The sequence below is a fragment of the Aphidius gifuensis genome, linkage group LG3, assembly GCF_014905175.1.
Source record: "Aphidius gifuensis isolate YNYX2018 linkage group LG3, ASM1490517v1, whole genome shotgun sequence".
NCBI classification, from domain to species: domain Eukaryota; kingdom Metazoa; phylum Arthropoda; class Insecta; order Hymenoptera; family Braconidae; genus Aphidius; species Aphidius gifuensis.
The window spans coordinates 18,535,799-18,555,661 of NC_057790.1; the positions used below are offsets into that span (position 1 = coordinate 18,535,799).

Genomic DNA, 19,863 nt, shown 5'->3' on the forward strand with positions numbered 1-19,863 from the left:
TGTATATACAGTGCCCAAAAATATATATATCATCTATTTAAAAAAAACAATGCATATACATCAGTTCAACCTAATTTTTAAAAATAAAAAAAAAATAAAAATAGGGTGGTTTAAAATTTAAAAAAAAAAAAAAATCTAGACTGATAATTTATTGGGTTATTATTCTTACTTTATTTGTAAATTTATTTTTTGATATCTTATTGGAAGATAAATTTAGTATTGAAAGGATATTAATGTATATATATACTATGACAAATACGGTTGAAATATGTAAAATAAATATGAAATATATATATTTTTTTTATTATTATTTTTGTTTTGTTGTATAAAAATTTTGAATATATAAACCTTTTCAATGTATCTATGTATATGTATTTAAATAAAAGGCATGAATATATATAGTTTTGTAAAACATAATGCTGCTCGTTGAATCGAATGTCATTGCATTCAGACATTTAAATCGCCTCGACGATTGGATGGATTGAGGGTGGTTGAGGGTGAAAATAAAAGCAAAATATATATATATACATGGCAAACGTGATTTAATATATATATAGAGCGAAACGTTTTCGATGAATGTGATGAATATGACGCGCACGCAACGTGGTTGCTAACTTTGCATCAATGCACCATCATTTGCATACCAATAGTTTTAGATATATACTTAAAAATATATATAAGCACAAAGTGCACTCAAAAGGTTTCGAAAATTATTGAGAATAATTACACACTCATTTTATTTTTTACATGTATATATTTTTTTTATTTTTATTTATTTTTATAACTTGCTCTCTCTATGAATATAGAGCTTTTTTTTTTAGAAAAAAAAAAAATTAATTTGCTAAGAAAATTCTTTTGAAATAAAGTTCATCGTTAGGTTGAAAAGCTTGCATAATAAAAGTGGAAACACTATATATTTTTATATAATGTTTTTTTGATTTTATTTTTATATGATAAGAATGAAAAAAAAAAAAAAATAAAGTAATAAAATTGGTAATAGAATTTTGGTATTTAAATTTGTAATTAGATTATTCATTATTATTTTTTTTTTCCTTTTTTAAACAAAAACTATTTAATTAAAATAGATATAATTTTATACAAGTTATAGAGAGCTTTAATGTCATCTACAAAACAGATATAATCATATTCATTTTACTGATTTAACAACAATCTATTACACCATTATTAATGGTGAAAACTGCTGTTGTTACTCTAATGTACAACATAAATAACCAATTTCATTTTAACAATATACATATGTCATGTACAGTGTATAGGGGTTATTCAAGAGATGAAATTTACGCATATAAACACAAATTTCTACGTACATATAAACAGAATGACAAAAAAAATAAAAAAATAAAAAGATTATAATGACATGTTTATATATACATATAATAATAATAATAATAATATTATAAAATGGTTAAACTTTAAAATAGCAAAGTGTGTATATATAAAAGGTTTTGTTTGTTTTTTTTTTTTTTTTTTTAAATTTTAAATCTAAAACTATATAAACCCTAATGTTATAAGTTTTCAATAAACTTTATAATATATAATAACAATTTTCAAGTTTTTTAATAAGTAAAATATACATATTATACACTGAGAGAAATTTTAACTAAAAATTAAAATCATGGTTGGATAGAAATTACTATAGTACTTTGTAATTTTTGTTTTAATTCTGGGACTGGCCGCGAGAGTCGGAATTCTACAATAAAATTATGTAAAATGTGTAAAATGTCAAAAAATTGTTGGGTTACTTCAAGCCTCTATACATCGTTATCTATTGCAGATGGACATGGGGTTGAGTGAAGTTTATTATTGAAAATTCAATTCTAAACAATTTATAAAGAATTACTTTTTTTGATTAATCTCTTAGATAATGAGTTATGAGTTAATTAAAATAAAGACATACATGTTTTGTGAAAACAATAAAAATTATTATATGGTTGAATAAAAAATACTGCACAATTTAATAAATATTCTTATATATATAATAAAAATTATCATGTAGACATATAAAAGTTAGCATAGACTTAAATATTTTTTACTATATAGCTTTGTAAAAATTCTGTTTGTGGGACGAAATAACACAAAGATGGCCGACCGATTGAACAAATGATTGAACTGTCATGTAATTTCAAGCATTTCTACAGCCTTATCTGTTGAAGCTAGGTATGGGGTTAAGCGAGGTTTATTGTTGGTTATTTATTTCTAAACAATTTATCAAGAATAACTTTTCTATTTAACAATTAGTTTTCGAGTTTTGAGCGTGTAAACAGAAAAGAAAAAAATGTTGGCGGAATTGATTGCTATTCTCCGTGAATCTAGCACAACTGCCCAACTTAACACAAAAAAAAAATGTCCAACTTTTAAATAAAATTTGTATAAAATTTAGTAAATTCTAAAACCGGTAGTGGGTAAATTCTCAGTCTGCTAGATTTTACTTAAAAAGTGTCGTGAATTTAGTCATTTTAAACAGAAATTACAATAAAATTGTGTAAATTTTATGGCTTAGTAGTGTATATAGTCAATGGCCAGATTTTTTACATAATTTTATTGTAAAAATTATCTATCAATATGCGAATAATTCTTATAAATGACGGGGGAACGCAGTTTTTACTATTTATTTTGTATTTTTTTCTTTTACGTTTGTAATTCTTAGTTAATATTTCTCTCAGTGTATGAAAAAAAAAAAAAAAAAAATCACAAGTATATTATAATTATTATACTGTTAGTCAAGTACAAATAATTAAATTTATTTTTAAGGAAGAAAAAAAAAAAAAGAAAGGAAGCTTATTATAATTATTTGAAGGGAAAATTCTGCTTTTTTTTTTAATTCAGGAAATGTATCATTTTAATTTGAAAGTGTTAAAGTCATGAAACGAACAAAGCCAGGCAGGGTGACCCTTTCTTAAAATATATATGTAATTTTTTCATAACTCCCTACCTGAAACTTGAAAGCTCCCCTGAGTTGACTATTGAATCGAAGGAGCTAAGGAGAAAGATGGGTGTTTCATGTTAGCAGGGTTGTATTTAAAGAGAGGTGGATATAAAATATATATAGGGTACCACAATTTTGGTAGTACGTTCCTGGCTGCCGCCCTTGTGGCCGATCAATATTACTTTGGTGGGGTTATAGCGGATCTGATGCAGGGAGAAAAAGAGAGAAACCAAGTCACGATAAGGGGTAGATTTTGCAAAATAGTATAGTAAAATAGAGAAAGATAAAATACACTCTCTATTTTACCGAAGAATCTCAACCAATGTAGGGGAAAATACACACACTCTTTGGTATTTTACAATTGTATATATAGCTTAGAGCAAAATTTCAGTATTTCTTGCGCTGAATTTTATTGTTAAGAAGGGGTAAAATAGGAGAAATTTCCTGCCACAATTTACCCTCAGGTGGGGGGTAAATATACTGTCATGGCGTCACATGCAATCACCAGGGAAGCGCCCGGAGAACCTCAACACCTCGGTACACATTTACAACCTCAAATATCGTAAAAGATAAAAAAAAAAAATTTTCTATACTAAATTAATATAAATTTATCATTTGTTTATCATAATTATTTATTGATTTTTTTGTTTTATCAATTAAATGATAAAAAAAAAAATAGAAAATCAATAATTTATACAAATTTTTTATAAAGTATTACATAAAAATTAATGTGATTTTTATTTTTTAAATAATGATATAAAATTCATTATAAAAAATTTATTAATTTATATTTTTATTATTACATTTATTAAATATTTTTATATTTAAATTTTTTTTTAACAAGTTTAGTGATAAAGTGGTGTTAGTGAATTAAATAATTGTTGGAAATATTGTGAAGATACCTATATATATATTTTAAAATTAAGTAACACAAAAAAAAAAAAATAAAATAATAGGAAAATACAAGCTTAAATATATTTTTACTTGTTTTGCAAAAAAGTGAAACATTTTACTTGAGGGTTACCGGTGAGTAGTTAATAAAAAAAAAAAAAAATTACTTTTATATATAGCCTTATCTTGATTTCATTTATTTCCATATATAAAAAGTGTTTTTGTGTAGAAAAAACAAACACATATTCAATTGGAAAAAAGACCAAAGGGAATAATAAAAAAAAAAGATATTAGGGAAGCTGCAATTGCAAGTTTTATCAATTGAAAATCGTGTGAATAATAAATGCCGGTGATGGAGAGACTGGGAGGGTTGTAGGTGGTGGTTAACGAGCGTCTGTCATTGTAAATATCACTGTACCTATATAAATTTAACACATATACAAACATGTAAATTTTATATATATATATATATTTAAGAGAGTGTACATGACGTTCGCCTTTCAGAATGACGAGGATCTCGGTACTTGTGTTTGCGTGTACAGCACCTGCTGTGCCGGGGGTTAATGCAAATGAGAATAGTCTATAGAACTTGAGCAGAATAAGTCCTCTTTCTAAGACTCTTCTTGTTCACCCTCGTACCCACCCACTATACCCTTTTTTTTATACAAAAAAGTAACAAACATAAAATAACGAAAAAAAAAAAAAAAAAATGATAAAAGCACGCATAAGTATGCCATGTGAATAAACATAATATAATTTTTAAACTATGTATACAATGAAGGTAAATTTCAAGTTAGATATTCAATGAGAATAGTACTCAGCATGTACGCGGGATATTGCCTGAGGGCGAGAAAAAAAAAACATTAGACATAAGGGATTTTTTTCCAAGGGGGATGAACAAAAAAAAAAAAAAAGAGGCGAAAGATTGATGGTGGCTTTTTTCTTTTTAAGGCTCGTATTGCTAAATAATATAGGTGTGTATACAGGTTGTAATGTATCTTTTTTATATTATATTTATATCCCAAATGGTTTGATGATAGTTTTACTTTGTTGATGTAGCCCCACCCTGCCCTATACACACTATAACGTTGATTTCGTCGCTTCAAGTTTTCATCTTATTTTATATATATTTATTCCCCTAGGTATATATGTATATATATGATCATCTTCCATATAACAAACCACACCCTACACCTGGTTTTATCAACATATATATTTTTCAATATTAAAATACTCCAAAACAGAAAAATTTTGAGAATGTAATTTTTTATTTTTTCATTCAGTTGAGTTTTAAAATTATTCATTTATAATTGGTAAATTTTCATTGGTAATTTATTTATATACATTATACATATATAAATAAAATATATATTTTATTTTTCATATTTCATGTTTGTTTTTTTTTTTGATTATATTTAAATATATATATGCGAGTATATAGTTGAAATGTTTTTGTCGTATATTGAAGAATGTCTTTTTTCTTTAAATGACAAGTTGATTGTTTTTATGAGGTTTGTGGTTAGATACTGGGTGATAATAGCAAGGACGTAAAAGGGGGTTCAAGGTGAATTAGAGTCCATGACCGATTGTGTGGTAATCAACTATATACGTTTGTGATGCGCTAGTGGCTTGCACATGGCCTCGTTCTGCTTGGCACGTTGTTTTCAACCTGCAATGAGACATCATCCCCCTACCTTTAACAAATTATTTGACCCTTTATTATATTCTTCCCATCGTCGGTGGCCACCATCTCATAAACATTATGCTTCTCTTACCGCAGGTAAAGCTATAGCTTTTGTCCGGTGTCACTTGATCTCATTATTTTTTTTTTTTTTTTTGTCAAGAATTTTTCTCTTCATGCATAAAAAAATATAAAAAAAAAAAAAAAAAAAATACACACGCACACATACACACGAAAGCCACCCTTTTCCTGCATTCTAAAAATATCATTTGCATTTTAATTCGAGATGTTTTTTCTTAATGGTTTTATTTACCAACAATGTGGAAAGAACGAGGAAAAAAAAATAGTCGAAATAAGGATAAAAAATACGAAAAAATTAGCAAAAGTGTGTGTTTAAATGAAAAAAAAAAAAAATTACTTGGTAAAATAATATAGGGGGAAACAAGTTTATCGAAAAATTTAGGGATTGTAATGGTTAAAAAAAAATTGGATAGAAAGATGAAGGGGAGGATCTATATCCGGTGCACTACCAATTACGAAAAACATGTACAACGTGTCTCGCTACCTGTATATGTATGCGGTGCGATGTGACATGGACCAATTAGTCGGGATACAATTTTTTTTTGTCACTTTACTTGTTTTTATCTCTTGTTCTCCACCCTCTTTTTAACATTTTTTTTTTATTTATTTATTATTTTTTTTTTTTTTTTACGTCGGATTTCAACGACTTTTTTACTTCTCATCTCATTCTCTATTTGTCTGTGGGTGGGATGTCTCTCTGACTTGCTGGCTGAACTTATGGGATTAATTTTAAAAAATTTTTATTTTATTTGAAAATGTATTGGTGTGGATTGGTGACGACAAACAGAGAAGATTTCAACAAAGTATTTATATATATATATTATATATATATATAGCTTAGATAGAACTTTGGTTTTGTCGTTCAGAAGAAAAATAAAATAAAATATTGTACGGCGCACTAGTAATTGAATTTTCAATTATTTTTTTTACTTTATCAAGTTACTTCAATTTTAGTAATGATATTTGATGTTTATTTATTTTTTTTTTTTTGGGTTGTAGATGTTTTACAGAATTTTTTCATAGCACAAAATCTTGTTATACATAGAAACATTATATTGAATTATGTTTTTTTTTTTCTGTTTAATTTAAAAACATGTATTGGTATAGAGAAATGAAAAATGTGTATTGACGTTGAAATTAAAATTTTCATTTTCAATTTAATAGAGGTTTTTTCAATATTCATATATAAAAAGTTTTTTTAATTTTCGCATTGTATTGTAAATGTATAAATAAAATATTTGATGTTATATTCACAGAATGACATTTTATATATTTATACGACAAACATTGAACATTTAATTAAAAATAATAATAAAATAATTTCATTTAATAATAACTGTTGTCTATACTTTTCAACAAAATAAATAAATAAATTTTAAATGTAAAAAAATAATTCACTTAATTAGATATATCGTATCTCAAGATAAAAAAATTTTTATTAAAAAAAAAAATAATAATTGCGAATATATTATTTCATCAAAAATATTTATTATACAAAATTTTAACTTAATCGTAAAATAAAAGAAAAAAAATTTAAATCAACTTAATGAATAATTATTAAATAACTCGTTTATAATTTAATATATTTTAAAATGTGCAGAATTTCAATGAACTCAGCTCATCTACATAAATACTTTGCCAAAAAAAAAAAAAGCAGAGTAAAAAGAAAAATTTTGAAACTTGTTTACGAGGTGTATACCCCCCAACTTGATGATAATATAAAAATATAAAATAATAATAATGATAAAGAAACTAATAATTTGTAAAAATTTTAATTTTTTTTCAGATACTATGGAAACAGTGGAATGGGGGGCGGCGGAGGGCTAAATGCCAAAAATCTCCGGCGACGTAATAGCGTCACAGAATTTTGTAAAAATAATGATAATTTAATTTTTAAAACAAATGTAATTGACAATGATGTGTCAAATGAGTATAATGAAAATGACAGATTGTGTATTGAGGCGACAGTCGGTATTAATTCCGGCCAGCCTACCTGCATTGTTGGAATTGGTATACGTGAAAAATGTAAATCAATTGAGAGTGAGAGTGAAACATGGAATAATATATTGGAAAATAAATTGGAAGATCGATGTAAACAAAGAAGAAGACGTGGTAGACGACGAAAGAGGAGAATTCAAACACATAAATTTGATGTTAATACGATGAGAAATAATATTACAAATGATGATCACTGGATTGATCATAATAATAGTGATAATGTTTTATTAATTAAAAAAAAACAAACAACTATTTGTCAATATTATTATAAATGTATGAAAAAAATTACGGAAATGGCTGTTGGTACACTTTTACTTAGTGCTGTTCTTTTAGTTACACCAGGTATGTATTTTTTATTTTTATTTTTAAAATTGTTTTTTTTTTTTTCATATTTTTATCCCTATATTCAATTTATTTTTTACATCAATTTTTTTTTTCGCTACTCTTATATTCACCCGAAAAAAAAAAAGGTTTAAGATTTCCAATGATTTATATTGAAAATGAAAAATTTTATATTTTAAAAAAAAATATTATTTACTCAATTTTGTTGAAGATAGGTATATGAATTTTAAATTTAATTTAAAAAAACAACAACAAAATTTGTATTTTATATTTCATATATAAATATAAGCAACCGATTCAATTGTTTAAAATTCTATTGACTGTAAATTTAACAAACGTCTCAATAGATATTTGTTTACACTGTGTTTACTTGCATTGAATATAAGCCATGAAAGAGATATTCAATGAGCTATGATACGTCTACAATATACGATATATATATATAAATACACTTGTGTATTTTGAAACTTCAATATTCCTGAGATATGAGCAAGCAATCAAGCATTTCAATTTTTTTTTTTCATTTTTTTTTTATCTTTGCATTATCAAACTTCCTCCAGGGAATTTAAATATCAGCAAAAAAAAAAAATATATATTGGAGAACAAAAAAAGAAAAAACTATACATTCTTGATAACTGAGACACTGTCATGCATAACATTTATTTAATTTATTTATTATTTAGTTTTTTTATTTTTATTTTCATCGCGTTCAAGTTAAAAAGTTTTATGAAAAAAAAATTATAAAATTTGCAAGTTTCTTCTGATAACAACTGAGCATAATTTTTTTTTTTTTTTTTTGCTTAATTGTAAACCTCTCGAACTCATACTAGCGTGAGAAATTTTGTTCTATTCTTTTATCACCTACCCAGGGTATTTTATGCACCCTCTCGAGTCACTCTGAATGGCCTCGTCTGTGGGAAAACCTCGGTAACTTCCTTCACCATGTTATTTTTTTATTTGAAAAATTTTTTTTTTTTTCATTTTTTTATTTTGCATTGAAAATTACCCACTTCCTCCACCACTAAATCAACACAGTACAAAAGACACTTTTTTTTTTTTTTCACATTTAAGAACAGAAAGAAAAAAAAAAAAGCTTTTCTAATAACATCTTTCATATAGGTAGTAATGAATATTTTTTTTTTTTTTTTTTAATTTTTATATTCTCGTGTGTCTCCCACTATTGTTCTTTGTGCGTGTATTATATTTTTATTTATTTCCTTTTATTATTAAAATCACGACATAGGTGTATTACCTTTAATTAAATAAAAAATTAATTTATATGAATTATTATTTTAAAATAAAAAAGAAAAAAAAAAAATATATAACATACTTAGCTGTATGATGATTAATTAGTTATTATATATTTTTAATATTTTTCTTTTTTTATTTTCAATTAGGCTTTTGTCATCAGGATGCAGTTCATATAACAGCAATTCTAGGTGAAAGTGTTGTCTTCAATTGTCACGTTGAGTTCCCTGGTGAGCATCCAGTGCCATATGTTCTCCAATGGGAGAAGAAGGTAGGCGACACGGTACGATATCGGACAATCAACCCTCTACTTTTTATATCCGTGAGTTATATTAGTCCGGGGTTACGCTCATCTCGACATGCGCAAAAATTATATACACGTTACAATATGTATATTTATATATATATATCAAATAATCTATAAAATAATTTTATACTGAGATATATATAGATATATTTTATTGTTTATTATCTCACTTATCCAAATGAAAAATACTTATATACAAAAAAAAAATAATAATAAGTCTCGAATATCAGGAAAAAATAAAATAATACTTATTTTATCGGTATAATAGAAATAATAGTTATTATGGTATATCTTGGAAACTTGAGCGAAATCCCACCAACGTAGACAACATGTTACAACGTTGGAAAATAAAGAGAAAAATTTTTTTTTTATCTTTATGCAAGTTAATGTGGTATAGTTTATATTTGGCATTAAAAAAATTAATTTATATAATCTGCTTTATTTTTTTTTTTGTTGACAATGCTGAAGGATGGTTTTTTTTTTTTTTTTTTTTTTCTATTATAAACAATTTATCAATGTTACAAAGTACATGAATATTTTGTTTATTTTACGGTTTTATTTTATTTGTAAATAGATTATTTCTTGTTTATAAATATTATAAGATTTTTAGTTAATAAATATTGAAGGTTCATTGTATGCTGCAAAGGTTGATCGATATATATTATGCAACCTTTGATCTTTTTCTTTGCTTCACGGTAAATAACGTTCTTTGTTAAAGAAAATATTTTTTTTTTTTTTTTATATACAAAATATTGATATTTTTAAAGTGATTTATAGAAAAAAAAAAATTATATTGCATTTATTGAACCATAAAAACAGCTATTTATTATTTAAAATTAATTTATTTGTTTCATTGGTTAATTGTTTATTGATAAATAAAATTAAAAATAAATAAATAAATAAACCATCCTTATAATTGAATGAAAATAAATAATACAGCATAGTTTTTTTTAAATTAGAATTATTCATGATAGATTCCAAATGGCAAATGAGACACGCCCATTTTTAAATATATAATTAATTGACAAGTAGATGCAATTAGTAATTTATATATAGTGTACAGTGTGTGTGTGTGTGTGTGTGTCCAAAATAGTTATTTGCAATTTGAAATACAGAGTGTGTAGATTTAAAAAAAAAAATCAAATAAAAACAATACAAAATTAACCCCACTAAATAATTAAATAATCAAACAATTCTTTATATATTAATGAATTGAACAAAAAAATAATATGCCCTTTTTATTTAAATTTAAATGAATAATAAAATTTATTTATTTATTGTTTATATAATAATTATTTCATATATATATAAATTCATCAATCAATTAATAAAATTCCCAGTAATATACACTCATTTTTATTGACATAAATTGATTCTAAAAGAAATAAAAAAAAAAAAAAAGTATATATAAAATATTCTCATACAATGCCTGCTTCTGTTCTCTACATATATGCCTTGCATGCTTCAATATTTCAATATTTCATTATTAATAATATAATATCTAGTAGAAAAAATGTAGTTGACGTGCATGCTGACGCATATATATTCAACTCTGTAATATCGAAAAGTATGATTTTATCTTCCCATCATTAGAATATATATATATATATAAAAGAGATAAAAAATATTCCATATATATATAAATTTGTAAAATTCCATAAATGAATAAATAGGGAGATAGCTAGATATAGACAGATAAATAAATAAATAAAATTTAAGATCGTTATATAAAAATGAAAAATATTTAATATAATTTATAAATTAAATATTTTTTAATTTTAATAATCTTGAGAGAATTAAATAGGATTTTCTATTTGAGACACATAGGGTGAAAAGGGGGCTGTCGACTTATCGATTGGTAGTTGGTTAACTGCGTTTAGGTGGCTTAAAAAATAGGCCAAAGAGCGACTCTTGCGGGCTTGTGTATAAGCTTTTGCTCACACGAAAATTTTTATACAGATTATATATGTATAATGCAATGTGTACCTGACGACATTAAAAAAAAATAAGGGGTGGAGATCGCATGTACATTATGCACCAGGTTGCATGGATGCAAACCACTTGAGTGTGTCAGGGTTACCAACCTTCTACTTTGCAATATTCACATTGGAAATGAGGCGGAAAAAGATAGCCCCACTCGACCTTATTTGACAAAAAAAATACAATAATAATAATAATAATAATAATAGTTTAAAAAAAAATCTCATCGTGCCTTGCACGTTTATGATTATATTTTGAGCCCACACCCAATTCATACTTTTCCTGTTTCGCGTATCATTAATTTTATAGCGCATGTTATTTTGGCTTTTTAATATAATCAAAATACATACAACAATAAATGAAATTTTAGAAACTGGTTGATTATTTTGCTTGTTTTTTTTAAATCTTTTGTTTTGATGAAAAAAAAAATAAATGGGTGGGGCTCAAGTGTTTGGAATGTCGGTATTTATCAAAGCACAATATCAAAGTAAATAAAATAATAAAAAAGAAAAGTCTTCTTTGTTTTACCGATTATATTGGAAATAAAAAAAATTTTTTTTTGATAGCTTTTAAACGAGCTTTTTTATTTAGTTTTATTATCTTATTGAGTGGCCTTTAAGATATAAACTATTGAAGAATATCAATTTAAAAAAAGAAAAAAAAAAATGACTCTTAAAATGGAAATATTTTTAGTAGATAATTAAGATAAATCAATTTTTATTGTTCTATTATTATTTTCAAGTTAATAATGTTTTTTTAAAAGATAATTTTTTTTTATTTGAATATAATTTTTATTCAGCCAGTTTCTGTATAGATACGTTGTCATCATTGTTATAAATGTAATATATATATATAAAGCGTTTTAATTTGAGCACGTTGGCAATCGATATAAATATTGTAGATTATAATTTGCTATGTAGAAAAAGAAAAAAAAAAAATACATTGTCAGCCTTAAATTGATGCAAGAATTGACCTTTTAAAAGTCGTTTAAAAATATTCAAAGTCAACGAAAAACAAGATGTATAATTAAAAATATTGAAATTAAATTTGATAACTTGCAACAATTGATAGTATGACAATGTAATAAAAGATCCCTCATTTATGATGCGTGTTGGTGTTGCAAGGGGCAGGAGATACCAATATACATATGGTATGAATCGTATCCAACGCACAGTGGTGATGGTTACGAGGGACGTGTATCCAGAGTTGGACCAAATTCACCATACGGTGTTGCCAGTCTTAATCTTACAAATATTCGTGAAAGTGATCAAGGATGGTACGAGTGTAAAGTTGTATTTCTCAATAGATCACCAAATAGTCCAAAAAATGGCACATGGTTTCATCTAGATGTTCATGGTTTGTTTGAAATTTAAATTTAAATTAACAATTGTATATTAATTAAATTATTGATGGTTTTTTTTTTTTATAAATATAATAGCACCACCAAGATTCAGCATGACACCAGAAGAAATGATTTATGTAAATGTTGGTGATGCAATTATTCTAAATTGCCAGGCAGAAGGTACACCAACACCTGAAATTGTCTGGTATAAAGATGCAAATCCCGTGTCAACTTCACCGACTATTGGAATTTTTAATGAGGGTACAGAATTAAGAATAGCTTCAATTAAAAATGAGGACATTGGTGATTATACTTGTATTGCTAGAAATGGTGAAGGACAAATAAGTCATTCTGCTCGTGTTGTTATTGCTGGTTTGTTAAATTATTATATTTATTATTTATTATTAAAATAATTTAATTAAACATTAACTAAACTCTTTTGTTTTTGTTTTTTTTTTTTTAATAATTTAAGGTGGTGCAGTTATAATGGTACCACCAACAAATCAAACAAAACTAGAAGGTGAAAGAGTACAATTTCCATGTGAAGCAAAAGCATTACCAGGAAATGTAACAGTACGTTGGTTTCGTGAAGGTGCACCAGTAACTGAAGTATCTGAACTTGATACTCGTGTTTCAATTAAAAAAGATGGTAGTCTAGTTATAAATCCAGTCAGTGCTGATGACACTGGACAATATCTTTGTGAAGTTACTAATGGAATTGGCGAGCCACAAAGTGCCAGTGCCTATCTCAACGTCGAATGTAATTATATTTTATTTAAAAGCAATATATATACGTATATAAAACTATCTATTTTTTTAATTATCATGTCTTTTATATTTAATAATAAAATGTCCATCAGTATATAAAATGAAAATTTAATTAAATTCTTTTTTTTTTTTTTTATCTGTATTTATAGATCCAGCCAAAGTTACATTTACACCAACTATTCAATATTTGCCATTTAGATTGGCTGGTGTTGTACAGTGTTATATAAAAGCAAATCCACCACTACAGTATGTTACATGGACAAAGGATAAACGTCTTTTAGAACCATATCAAACTAAAGATATTGTTATAATGAATAATGGATCATTATTATTTACAAGAGTTAATGAAAATCATCAGGGTAAATATACATGTACACCATATAATGCACATGGTACACATGGTGGTTCTGGTCCAATGGATGTACTTGTTAGAAATCCACCAGTATTTACACTTGAACCAGAACCAATGTATCAACGTAAAATTGGTGAAACAGTTGATATGGTTTGTGATGCACAAGAAGCTGAGGGTACTGAAAAACCAACAATACAATGGCAAAGAAGAAATGGTGTACCACTTGAACGTAATCGTGGTAAAATTACTGGTGGTAATTTAACAATTGATGGATTACGACGTAATGATTTTGGTTATTATCAGGTAAGTTGAGAAATTGCATTTATTATTTTTTAATTATTGATTATACAATTTTCAAATATACTTGGACAATAAAGATAAAAATAGTTTATAATAATTTTGTAAATTTAAATGTACAGATAACAGATAATTTTATTGATTGATAAATGAAAAAAAAAAAAACAAAACAATAGCATCATGATTGAATTGAAAATTGTATTATCAATGATAATAATGAATAATTGTAAAAGTTTTAATTAACTTTTTGATACTTTGATTGTCACTAGTGTGTTGCATGGAATGAGGTTGCAACAATTATCTCAGCAACTCAATTAATTGTTGAGGGTTCTCAGCCACATGCACCTCACAATGTAACTGGTATATCAACACAATTTTCTGTAACATTACAATGGTTACCTGGTTATTCTGGTGGTCCAGATTATAAACAAGATTATACTGTTTGGTATCGTGAAGCTGGTACATCAGCATGGACAACAAATCCAGTAACACCATCTGGTTCAACATTTGTTACAATTAATAATTTATCACCTGGTACATTATATGAATTTCAAGTTGTTGGTAAAAATGCAATAAGTGATGGTATGCTTAGTAAAGTTACAACAATTAGAACACTTGATGTTGGTATTAATCCACCATCAATAACAACACCAAAAAGTATTAGTGTTAAAGCTGCTGAAAATACTGGACCAAAACCAGGGCCACCAAGAAATTTAACTGTAACTGAAGTACCAAATGGTTTTCTTATAACTTGGCAGCATCCATTAGAAAAAAGTCATTTAATTGAATATTATGATATTAAATATAAAACTGATGGAGCATGGAAAACACTTAACAAAGGACATATTCGATCAGAAGAAACTAGTTATCTAGGTAAGTTTTTACAATTTTATATTTAACAATAAATAAAGACAAAATATTTTGTTTTTTTTTTCAAAAAATGATAAATTGAAATCATTCGTTTAAATAGATTTATTGTACTTAGTTTTTTAAAGTTTAATTTATTTTTTGAATTGATGAAGTAATCAATTGTATTTGTCTTTGTTAGTCTAGTCTAACTGTCTAAATTACAATGAGTCTATTCAAGAATAAATTTCAAAGAAAAACCATTGTTTATATTGATGATTAAATGTATTGTTTTGAATATTTTTTTTTAACAGTTAAAAATTTAGTTGGTGGAAGAACATATTATTTTCAAGTATTTGCCCATTCATCAACAACTCCTGGTACCAGTGAATTGGTGAAATTTCCAGTACCAGCTCGTGTTAAACACAAAGCCATCACTGCTGGGGTTGTAGGTGGCATACTATTTTTCATTGTTGCAATTATTCTCAGTATATGTGCTGTTAAAATATGTAATAAACGGAAGCGACGAAAACAGGAAAAAGGTAATGTTTCATAATAAAAAATAAACAGCTCAAGTACTTATGCTAATTAAAAAAAAATTTTTAAATAAAAAATAAGATAGTTGAAAAGATGTGTATATTTCTTGATGCACAAAAATGAATATTTTAAGAAAATTAAAATTCTATATACTTAAACAGTTTTTCTTTTTTTTTTTAAAAAAAATGTTTTTTTTTTTCTAATTGCAGAATTATTATCAGCGTATAACTTGGTAGCCTGCAGGGTCACAGACGCTCGTAATGGCGCAGGACAAGGACCCCAAGGAACAGTGCCTTTGAAAAAGTAAGTTTTATTAATTTTTTTAATAATCAATAATATATAATTTAATTTATCGTAATTGAAAATGACAAAAAAAAAAAACGATATATAATATTTTTTTTAATATTATTTTTAATTATTTAAAATTCTCGTTGAAAATTTTCTACTGCAATCATAGCAGCTGCTCATCCAATTGCATCTGCAATCAAAGTAAACAAAAAAAAAAAAGAAATACAAAAAACATAAAAATAAATAAATTTCCACATTTCAAATATTAAACAAAACTGACTTGAACTTTTAATGAAAAAAAAAAAAAGCAAAAAAAAAAAAAATCCAATTAAATTTGTAAATGAGTTTCTTTTTGTTTGTTATTGTATGTTTTTAATAATTTTAAAATTTATTTATTTTTTGTATTTTTTATTTCATATTGCAAATGCGATTTTGATGAGAAAATTTGATTTAAGTTTGATTAAAATTAGTGATTAAGCCCCCGAGCAATAGGCCACCGAAGCACCACAGTAATAACGAAACCTCTCACGATCAAATTAGAAAATATACAAATATAAATTTTTAAAACTAATATTTTTTGAAAAAAACAAATTAAAATAAAAAGTTCACCATATAAAACACACCAGATGAAATAAGATAAAAAAAAAACTTTGTCATATGATATTTTACAAAACAAGATTAAACTCATAATCCATTTTAACTAATAATATTACATTTGATTAAAATAAATTAAAATATAAATTTAAAAAAAAAAAAAAAAAAATAGAACTTTTTTTTTTTTTTATCTTTTCATCTGATGCGGAAAACAGTGTGAGCCTTAGATTAGAAATTGGCAGGTTTGACCGAAGCAGCAGAGGTATTTTGGACGAGGTTGGAGTGCACTTTGTTGATTTTAAAAAAAAAAAATTAGTTGAACAAGATTAAACTGAATAAAAAAAAAAAAATAATGATTGATTGATTGATTTTGAAAAAAAAAGGCAAATTACGACAGCGAATATACATTGGAAAAAAAAAAAATACATTTAAAACGAACGAATAACGACGAATCACTGCACTCTGTTTTATTTCATCACGTACCACGGTATATAATGCACGCATTTTTATTAAGAACGTTATCCTCGAGTATTAAATAATTAATTAATCACATATACACACCACAGCACCGCAGTACTAGAAATTCGATAAAATACATAATTAATTAATTAATTTGGCACTGCGTACATTATCAACAATGCAACATTATGATTTACATAAAAACAGGTAACTTGCGGCTAAAATGTAATTATACCAATAAATAAAATAATAATAATTATTATTATTGGTTAAAACATTTAGCTTTGTATATATTTACCTTGAATAAATTTTAAAAAAAATAATAAAATTTTTTTAATAAATTAAAAAACATCATCGGCATCCAAAAGTCCACAATACGACTGCAGTGATGCCTATTCTGGATTATTATCTCAATTAAAATTATTTCGTATTGCTTTTTCTTTTTTTGTTACATAATATAATTATTTTATTTTTATTTTAGAAGCACTTTTTTTATTTATTTATTTATTTATTTATATTCATTTTTTCATATTTTTTTTAATTATTTTTTATCATGCTCGAAATTCAATGTCAAATTGTTTTGAAAATAAAAATAAATTTTCACTTTCATAAAACGCGATGCGAATATTGATATTTGACTGAATAAAGAAAATAAAAAATATAAATTTAAGCCATTCATGAGGCATTAAATAATATCCAGAACGGGCTGGACGGTCTCCAAAAAATGCCAGGAAATAAAGTAGTTTTAAATTAAAGAAAAAAAAAGTATAAAATTATGAATCAGTGAGAGGAACTGGGGTAATCGCTTTGGTGAAACAGTGTCATTTTTTCCTCCAACTTTAGTTGATTTATCATGTAAAAAAAATAATTAAATATAAATAAATTCAAATATAGAAATAACTTTTTAATTAAATTTTATTTTTGTTGATATATAAAAATAAATAAAATAATTATTAATTGGATGAAAAAATGTACACTCAATTTTAAATTTTCATGACAATTTAAAATATTTATATACAAAAGTATATATGTATTTTATTAATATGAAAATTTAAAAAAAAATAAATAAAAAAAATAAATTGTTATTTGAAAAGAAAAAAAATCCACCACGTGGTATCTCCATGTCCTCTGTATTTTCTGTAGGTCGACAAATCTAAACGCGTGCGGCGAGTCAGTTTCGTCGCTGACCCGTTGTAGCCCGTTGAATCCGCAACCACAAACTCTTCATCAACCACTTCCTACGCAAGTAACCCCCGCAACTGCAATCTCGGATCAGATTCACGAGGCCCCCCTGAATCGTGAACGTGATCATCATGCACATCTTGAAAATCGAGATTACGAGAGCGTTTTTATCATTGAGAGGCGAAACAGTAAGCCTAATATTCGATAAATAAAATATAAATAAAAAAAAAAAAAAAAATACTATACTAAAATATAAAAACCAAGACCAAGTATTTGTATATATATACCCAAGACAAATGTCCCATCAAAATCGACTATTCACCGTCTGATAAAAATTATTAACTATATAAAATAAACAAATGACACAAACATATAGCGATGGAAATAGAAAAAAAAAAAAAAATTAACAAAACAAAAAATAAAAATCATGTTATTTCATTCATTATTAAAAATTGCAATTGTTTTTTTGCTATATAATAAATATTATATCGTCATCATTTGCTATATCATCACTTGAAAAAATAAATATTGCAAAATAAAAAAATATAAAAAATATATATATAAAAAAAAACAACTACTACTACTACTACGAGACAACTACCTGGTTCTGCAATGTTACTACCTGCTAGGACCTATTCTACTACATCCACAACCACTATACCTACTGTCTACTAATTAGGATGAATTGTCATGACTGTAGATGAGATGAGCAATACAGGCAAACAGCTAGGACTTACTAGTTCTTCCAGTCAGTACCCTTAAAAATTCGCTCGGCGGCCTTAGGGAGTACATAGATTGTTAATGTTATTATTTATTTTTTTTTTTAGTCTATTTTATATTTTATTATTCACGATATCTGGTCATGCTTTTTTATATTATTATCACTATCTATTGTTATTTTAAATCAACCCTATATATTTATTCAAATTTTATTAATTTTATATTGTATTTTATTAATTCATCTTTTTGAATATATATATTTAAATTAATTTATTTTCATTTCAACAATCATGACCAAATAACGTTGTTTGTTTTATTTTTTTTTTTTTGTATTTAAAAATAGTCGTTGATTTTTTTCTTTTTCTCTTGTTCGTTTCAGTTTCTTAATTGTAGACGATATAGACCAATAAAAAAACAAAAAATTTAAAAAACATAAAAAAAAAAAAAAATAATTGCAATTAATTATACGTCCATGAATGTGAACAACTAAAAGTAGGTAAACAAAAATTGCTTTTTTTTGGTTATCGTTTTTCAATTTATTTATTTTTTTTATTATTATTTAAACATTTTATTTTTGCTGCACATGCTGGTGGACCGTACTTATTGAGTGTATTTATAATTATATTATTTGTCATTGTTTTTGCACGGTACCAGCAGTGAGTGCCTATAAAAAATCATGTTGATTTAAAGATTAAAAATTTAACAGTGATGATAATACAATTAACAATCATTTTTAATAATCATTTATTGTTCAATTTCATTTGTTTAATAATATGAATAATAATATTAAATAATAGTCATCTATTTGCTCCCTAAAAATACCGCCTAGAAGTAAAAAATTAATTAATTTACGTATTAGTGTTATATTTATAATTATTATTATTTAAAAGTTTAATTTTTTTGTGAATGTAATCGTTGTGTTACATACTTCTATCACCCCAATCTTTCCCTGCTGCCGGACCTAAAGGAGGATAAAAGGTGACGAGACACGGAGCACCAAAAA

General features: G+C 25.5%; 1 protein-coding gene across 13 annotated transcripts in view; it reads left to right on the plus strand.

The window, feature by feature from the left end:
* Positions 1-19,863, plus strand: part of LOC122852420 (protein turtle) — a 31,725-nt gene that overhangs the window by 8,563 nt on the left and 3,299 nt on the right. For 2 of the 13 annotated variants that reach the window (XM_044152198.1, XM_044152196.1), the window contains exons 2-10: positions 7,387-7,940; positions 9,338-9,471; positions 12,606-12,831; positions 12,914-13,189; positions 13,290-13,577; positions 13,735-14,240; positions 14,504-15,107; positions 15,395-15,622; positions 15,827-15,920. In XM_044152198.1, coding sequence (XP_044008133.1) covers positions 7,406-7,940; positions 9,338-9,471; positions 12,606-12,831; positions 12,914-13,189; positions 13,290-13,577; positions 13,735-14,240; positions 14,504-15,107; positions 15,395-15,622; positions 15,827-15,920 — 2,891 coding nt within the window. In that variant the 5' untranslated portion in view covers positions 7,387-7,405. Of the gene's footprint in view, positions 1-3,451; positions 3,974-7,386; positions 7,941-9,337; positions 9,472-12,599; positions 12,832-12,913; positions 13,190-13,289; positions 13,578-13,734; positions 14,241-14,503; positions 15,108-15,394; positions 15,623-15,826; positions 15,921-18,101; positions 18,889-19,239; positions 19,357-19,827; positions 19,839-19,863 lie in introns of those variants that run through there. The other 11 variants (XR_006373816.1, XM_044152203.1, XR_006373818.1 and 8 more) reach the window with 11 other exon arrangements.